General features: G+C 29.8%; 1 protein-coding gene across 1 annotated transcript in view; it reads left to right on the forward strand.

Moving 5' to 3' along the window:
* The first annotated feature begins 1,865 nt into the window (after positions 1-1,865).
* LOC119682867 (probable cytochrome P450 301a1, mitochondrial) overlaps positions 1,866-8,362 on the forward strand; it is an 11,409-nt gene continuing 4,912 nt past the window's right edge. Inside the window, exon 1 of the mRNA XM_038096397.1 lies at positions 1,866-2,354. Coding sequence (XP_037952325.1) covers positions 2,104-2,354 — 251 coding nt within the window. The 5' untranslated portion in view covers positions 1,866-2,103. The remainder of the gene's footprint in view (positions 2,355-8,362) is intronic.

Below are 8,362 nucleotides of genomic sequence, written 5' to 3' on the forward strand. Positions count from 1 at the left end.
AAAATTTTTATAGATTTTAAATAGAGGAATCATCTTAATATACCGCGTCATTGGTAGGGCTTGGAAACAAAGGGCTACCTGAATTAATGCGTAATTATCGGAGCAATATATGTATTGTCCAGAATACTAAAGTGAGATTTGTTTACAATAGTCTTTGCTGCATTTAAATGTCACAAACTCTTCTCACAAAAAATTCAAATATATAAAGATTATGTAAAATTTGAACCTTTATTGGTAATAATTTTCTGAATGAGTGCTTACATTGGTATTAATGACAGTTATATACTGTGTACCAAAGCCGTATTGGGAAATATGTTATCTTATAACTACGTTGCTAATAAAAAATTAAATTGCAATCGAAAGAAATCGCTATTGGCGCAATAATCTGAATAACCATCAGTAGAAAGAGTTAGTTCATCCTTACAAATATACCAAGACGTCCCTTCACAGCAGAACCAAACTAAGGTAAGTTATTTGATAGGTCAGCAAGGCCTGCGTTACCATATCAACAAGGTGGGTCTATGTAAGGAAACTAAATGTCAGCTCTGTTTTGGGATTAAATGGGACTTCTAGTCATATTCTCTGCGTTTAGCCAGCTTTGATCTGCGAGATGAAAACTACGCTAAAAGCTTCTATCCCCATCTTATACAAGAAAATTCTGAATAGGAGACATTTTTGCTTTGATTGGAATTGCTGACTGTTTTCTATTCGGTTAAGTTCGGTTGTTAGCATAAAAAAACTACCATGATTGTAATGCTCCGTTCCGTTAAGAGACAATATCCTGTTAATTTCTATTTGATGGATGTAAAATCTGACTTGCTGATTAATTTTGAAATCATTTATAATCATTAATCATAAAGGTTCACAAACAGTTGTCTACAAAATATACTACGTATATAAAGGTATAAAAAGTAAAAACTTTTGCCAATGAATATGTTCTAGAATTAATACCATGTTTCCACTTGGTTTATTAAGGCCGGTAGTAAGATTAATACAATTTACTTTCAGTTAAATGAGCTTATTATAAATAAATCAACTGATTTAAGGGGAAAAATGTTGAATGCAACCCTTAAAAATAAATTTCCCACAAGGAATCAAAATTTAAAATATTTATAATATAAAATGTTTTATATTTTAAATGTAAAGAAACAAGCTATTTTATATGCATCTTGATTCCATTAACATAAGCAGTTTTAACTGCAGTGGAAACAGTATAATAAAATATCAGCCGTCACTTTAAAACACGGAAAAATACATGGCATGTTACGAAAGCCCTATAAAGAAGTAAATCATGCTAGATTAAAAGGTAATCAAGAGGTAATCGTGAAGTGGAAAACTGGAATAATTTGGACACGTTCTATCTACAACCAAACCTAAAAATTTTTTAACGAATAATATATTTAGTGTTACATAGACAAAACTATCGATTTTAATCAAATATATAAAAAAAAGTTTGATTAACTAAAAGTAAATAAGAGTTCACTTTCCGACTACATATCATTTTATTAGAAAGCAGACTTTATTATGAATTCCAATCCAATATTGCCTTAATTGATTTTAAGTGCTTATATAGATGTGTATATTTCTATAAATATATAATATGTATACAGTGTTTTATTGAAATGAGTTTATAAATAACTTTTGATGTTTACAACATAAAATATTTTTCGCCATGTCTGTACTAATGCAACATAGTGCTAATTCAGTGCTTATGTATCTAAACATTGTTGATTGTTTCCAGACATGTTGTTGACAGTTGCCAAGGTTCCGAAAGCCATATGAAATCTACAATAAACATGAGTACAAAAACTAAAAAAGATATTTTATGCTTATAAGCGCAGTACTCAGTGAACATTAGGCCTGGACGGTGGCCAAAAAGAGAAAAGCGGTTGAAAGCAAAAGTTACGATTTTCGAAAGTAAGAAGAAAAAAATAAAAATACTGGGTGTTTGTGTGTTTGCGTTCGTATCACTGATATGTGCTTGAAATTATAATTAAAAAAATACATTATCGCCATTTGAGAAGAATTTTTATCGAAACAAAAAAGTATTTGAGCCAAATTTAATTTCAATTTATAAAGAATATAATAGAATTATAAAATAATATGATTTCCCTAAAATATCACTTGATGCGTGTTGCCAGGTCGTCGAAACCAGCAGCAAATGCAGTTGCAACAAGTTTTCACATATCTCGCAACAATTCTACTGCAACCGCAGTCGAAAGTTGCCCACATTTAGCAGCCAGCACAGATGCAACAACATCTTCCATACACGCTACAGCAGAGTGGCAAAATGCTTTACCATACGATGAAATACCTGGACCAAAGCCTATACCAATACTTGGCAATACATGGAGGTGTGTACGAATTTTACATTTTTATTACAAAATTTTTTGTGTTTCAATAAAATATTTTATGTAAATTTATGTAAATGCGTACGAATTGAGGATCTTTATTCGTGAGCCAAATACGAAATGTAAATTAATAATGTTTATCAAAAGACTTAAGCGACGAACTTGCTTTCACTACACACTTTGTATTTACTCAAGATTTTTGATATCATTTTATTTGTACTTTGGTGACATGATGAATTTTATTTAAATCATTGATATTTGATGAATTACCACACTGTTATATATAATCAGTGTATATGTAATGATTTAGTAAAGTTTTAGATCCACGATAGTAGCTTAATTTATCACAGAACTTACTGCTTAGAATCTAAGTACGTCACGCTTTTTGCAAGACCACCTGCCACTGATATTTATCAGTGGCAATTTATTTAACAAAATTTTGATATAGTTTATATAGGAGTAAATTAGGTGCTTTCTTTCTTAAGAATATTGATCAATTACAAGACCTGAAACTCAATAGCATTTTAGGCTGTTGAGTTTCAGGGTTCGAGGTGGTTTTAAATCCTACATATACGGTAACAAAATGGGCCAATAAGCTTAAGTGGATCCACTAGGGATCGCGGGTATTACCTAACCTAACCTATATAAGTGAAATATTATTGTTATTGTTATCATTTAATTTTTTAATTTAATTTTCACTAATTTTTAATTTATTAATTTCTATAGAGAAGTTTATATATTTTTCTTTTACAAAAAAAATCTTCCAACAATAGTTTTTTGATATTCAAAGTACGTTTGATCTACTTAAGCGGTATAAAAATAACAATATTATTATATATTTGAATAATCTGACAGTTTTCCACTATCAGATCCAACTTGGTCAAAAACTGGAAAACTCTTTTGGATCTGACTAGTACGTACAAAATAACACATATAGTATAAGTTTTGGGGGCATATACAGAGTGGCGTTACGATAAAAAATTAAGATAACGGTCAAAATAAAAAAAAATTATTTTTCTTGATTATGATTTTCTAAAAATACAGAAAATTTCAATATAGAAAATATAGGTCTGATCACTAGAAATTCGACTATAACGAAACAACTGTTAAATTTGTAAAGGAAAAAGATTCAACTCTTTTTATAGGACCCGAACTTTTTTATGTTCAGTATTCACTCGAAAGACTGCATCAGAACTTAAAAACATACTCAGAAATAAACATAAATTATTTACGAAGTTGTAGCATAATCCCTAAGCTCTGCAATTATCCAAACAAACATTTAAGTAAATAATAAAATTGCTTAGAAGTTTTTAAATGTATATAATATACTATTCAGTCTATTAATGATTAAATTATAATCAGTAAAAAACGAGACCTAAAACAGTGATTCCTTAATTAGATTATAGATTAGATTATTAGATTTGGCTTAGTTTTTATAGCAAATCCATTCTGTGAACCCATTCTTTAAATGGGTGCTTTAAATATAAACAATGTAAGTCGAAATTTACATTATTGATAGCTTAATGGACTTAGTTTTTAAAGTAAATTCTGATTCCGATTTATTATTTAAAGTTTATATAAACTTAATAAAGTAATTACGACCCTGGTTTAAAACCAGTTCAGAGTCCTGTTGAATACTACATCGCAAAAATGAGATTAAAACTCAAAAATTTAATCAAATATATTATTTCCATTTTTCAAAGCATTTAAATTTACATTAAGCCACTCTTATTAATTATATCTATTGAATTTCATCATCGAGATTACGATTATACATATCTTATGGATAATATAGCTGTCACCGTGTCCAGGTATTGTCTTTAGGCAATACACCGTGGCCAGGTGTCAGTAACCATGTATATGGTTATGAAAACATAACAGTGACATAGCTCCAGTTAACAGATAATTAGAGGTTTGAACGCACAAATAGACAAATTCATATATATAAACAAAAAGAATTTAATCTACATAGAAAAATGTCTTATTTATCTATATATCTACCTATAGTTTATCTAGAATTAGTTGTTAATTAAAAAAGAATCTAAAACGGTCGCAGTGCGTTGCTCTACTCTGAGAATCCTGTTATCTTCTAATTCTAAAAATGGTTTGCGTAAAAAGTAAATTAAATGATAAATTAACGATATTAAAGTAAAGTGCAATAAAACAAAAAAGTAATTTTCTTTAAATCCATTTAAAGAAACAATAATTTTGAAGTTTTAAACTCTGCTTTGTCTTCCATTGAGTGAAATTTTTTGTTAACTGTAAAGTTAAATGTGCTTAACATTAACCTACACTACAGCTTGACCCAATATTTTTATGTAAGTATTACAGTAAGTTCATTATCGTATTTGGTTGTAAATAAAATCGTGAATACATTGTGTTAAGACTACATATGCTCACTCTGTGTATCCGAGGAGTTTACATCATTTAAATTTGATTTTAATTTCCACTAAAACTTGATTGTTCATCGGCACGCAAGCAACTATTTGATTTTGCTAGTAAGCGTGAATGACTTCGCCCAATAAACGAATAAATTTTAGTTAAACTCTTTTTTTTTTGGAGTTCTTAACTTTATCTTGAGCAACTCAACAACGCACTGACGACATAAATAACTTTAAAAAAAATTATAAAAAAATTATAGTTTTATAAAAATTAAACCAATTTAATTACTCTGAAGTAGATTTGTACTCTGCGATATAAATTACAACAAGCCCGCACATAAGTATTTCAAGAGACTTTTGAGTTCTTCAGCTTTTTTTTTTTACTACGCTCAGATAGTTTTCACTTATTCCAGATAAAAAAAAAATGAAAAAAATAAGAAATAAAGAAATCTAAAAAAATTTTATTCATAAATTCATAAACATAAAAATATCTTGTCAGCTTGCTAATATTTTCTACGTAATTTTATGAAGAGTGAGTACTGCGATGAGATGAATTAATGACACTTAAAGTAATGAAAATATTTATGAGATAAAGAAGACATTTCACTGAATTCAATTAAATTATATTTATAAATCAATTAATTACGTTCAAAATATATTTTGTAATATTGTTTATTACAAAACAACTCTAAAATTTTAGACAATCATAAATCGAAAATCTCAACTAAAAAATGTGTTTATAGGATGAGTTGATAAACCAAGAAGATATTAATCCCCCCAATAAATAACTAAAACTTTTGAGTTAAGATTATTATTGATATTATATATGTATAAGCCAAAGCTTCCTCCAATATATTCTAGTTTTTGGTTTAGTACTCTCTTTGTTCTCAAGTCATATACAACAGACTTAATTAATCTTCTTCTACATTATTCCCTAAAACCATTCTCTTCGGTCCACCGGTTTATAACACAACAAACATCATATCTAAACACCATATCGGTGCTTATAGAAAACAATATCGAAAATAGCTGAATAAAATAATTTTTTTTTCTCTTACTTTGTGAATAATTCGACGTTTTTACTCCAATGTGACTTCCGATCTTACACATGGGTCAACCAGCTTCTTTACTTTAAGTGCAGAAGCAAGCCGAGATATGTTAAAAAATATATCCCAAGTGTTGCCGTTTTAACACTGACTACTATAAAGTTCCAGGTTGATTTGCGTCGTAGATCCAAATCAGGAGTTAACCACATGTTAAATCATGTATGGTAGGTATTAATCGTTATGCCTTGTCGCATACAATTAAATTTTATTAGAAACCATTTTTTTGTTTTGCATGGCTTCTACAGGAAATATTGATAAGGATGGCCTTGCGCCAGCAAGGAACTGAATGTTGGGATTGCGAACACCTATGTGCAGTCTGCTTTCTATTGTGCAGCCTACAGATGCTTTGTCGTTTGCTACAAAAAACGCGAGAACAAACTTTAGTTATCTTAGTTACTGACTTAACTTTATCTTCGTTATGGACGGTCAACCCACACGGATATCTGCATCTGATTACTACTACATCAAAGTTAGTAGTACAAGTAGTACGCTCCCACATTATAGTTACTTTGAAGAGCACTAACTAGCCGTTGATTTATGTTCCACATAAGTCTTTACACCCAATTTTTTCAATTATACAAAGATTTCAACGACTTCTGCAATATTATCTTTGTAAAAAATTTTGTACACTATCCAGAAAAAAGATATTGCCGGTAGAAATCCCAGTGAGGTAGGAATTAAAAATTCTATAATGCCTTACTAAATAGATAGATGGATAGATAAATAGATAGATTTTGAAAGGGCGTAGAACTATGTCACCACGTCACTGCATTCTTTGACAATATTATGACAAACCCACTTTAGTATCATAGATGCGTAGCAGTTAAAAATTCTACTATGTCCCTTGGAGAGATATCTACCGAAGTCTGAGTCTGGCAAGACTATCGCAGTAACACAGAATGTGTTCTACTGTTTCCTCTTCTTCATGACAAAGTCTGCAGTTACGGTACATTGTAATACCTAGATTCGACAGATGTTTTTTGACTCCACAATGTCTAGTGCGAAACCCTATAACAATTCCAATGCCTTTTCTATTCAGCATTAGTAGCTGTCTAGTTCTGGCTTTTTATCGGTTTAGCATAAATTCTTTAGCTTGTCTGCAAATATATTATCCAGTCTGAGCTACTTTTTCTAGCCACTTTAATTTTAAGTTTAAAAAAGCTTCTTGAAGGACCGCAGAATCGTTTTGCCCCAATATAATATGAGGTCTTACTATATGTCTTACTAACTCCTATTTCCTTTTATCAACACTGTTTTTTTAATATTATTATGGTATTTTATTTAGTAAAATACACTATACACTATATAGATTTAATATTAAAAATATAGTGAAAAATAAGTTATTAAAATTCAATTCATAAATAAAAATTAAAAATTATTTGTACAAAAAGGTCACCAATAATTTAACTTCAACTAACATAAGTACAAACTAAGCTTGAACATCTTAAGGCCACTCTTAATTTATTTTATGTACTATTTTATGTACTCATCTGATACTATGACGACTTTTTGGTCTTAAATTTCACATAAAAAAGTAATTCAAAAGTAATATTGTAAATATAAACTTTTTGCTCAGTACACAACATGCATTGGTACCCAATCTTATGATCATGATTAACTTGGGCAGGAAATCAATGACTGCCCTTCGCAGTGACCCTAGTAGAAGATCAAAATGTGTTAATAAAAATTTATGAGATACTTGAAGACATATAATTGAAGCGGTTCCGCTATATCGGTTTTATGCGTTTGTCATAGCAAAAAAGATATAAGACACAACATGTATAAGAAACTCCAACAACAAAAAATCGGTGCAGTCGAATTAATAACAAAAACCCCTTTAACCAATATTTTCCATACCTATTAGCCCATTTAGCACTTCGCTATTAATTTCAGTTTGAAGGTCAGCTCTAATAATTGTTAATATTAGTAGTTTAAAGCCAAGTTGCGTTTTTGGTTTTTTTCTTTTTTATTTTTTCAAAGCTAATAATTCAGTCAACATAGCTTAAAATCACTTTATCATAAAAATTGACATATTGCAGTTAAAATGCTTGGATGGTATCTGAAAGAAAATCAGTTTTGGCAAAAATTTAATAGAAGCTGTGGACAATGTGATTTACCGCCTATAGAAAATTATTTGAGAAAGTATTTAAAGTACAGAAAAAAGATCTATGCGAACAAGTGAACACCGACTCTAGCTTTAGAAGCAATCATCAAGTAGAGCACCTTTAAGATATAGCATTAAATCTTCAAAAAAATAGTGGGTAATTGAAGCTTCAATATGTTGGTTGATGGGTTGGTTGGTGTGTTGGTTGGTAAGTTGATTGTTGCATTCACTGCCAGTTTTAGTATTACCCGTGCCCTGGGTAACATAACTACGACACTCTCTGTCTAATAATGATACCCATACATAAATAGTTTGGACTGCTACTCTGTCATTTCAGCAGTGAATAAATAAATGATTAGATATTGTACACTGCTTAATACAATCTAATGTATACCACAATAAAAAACCCTTCTAAAAATT

This window comes from Teleopsis dalmanni, chromosome 2 (assembly GCF_002237135.1).
Source record: "Teleopsis dalmanni isolate 2A chromosome 2, ASM223713v2, whole genome shotgun sequence".
NCBI lineage: Eukaryota > Metazoa > Arthropoda > Insecta > Diptera > Diopsidae > Teleopsis > Teleopsis dalmanni.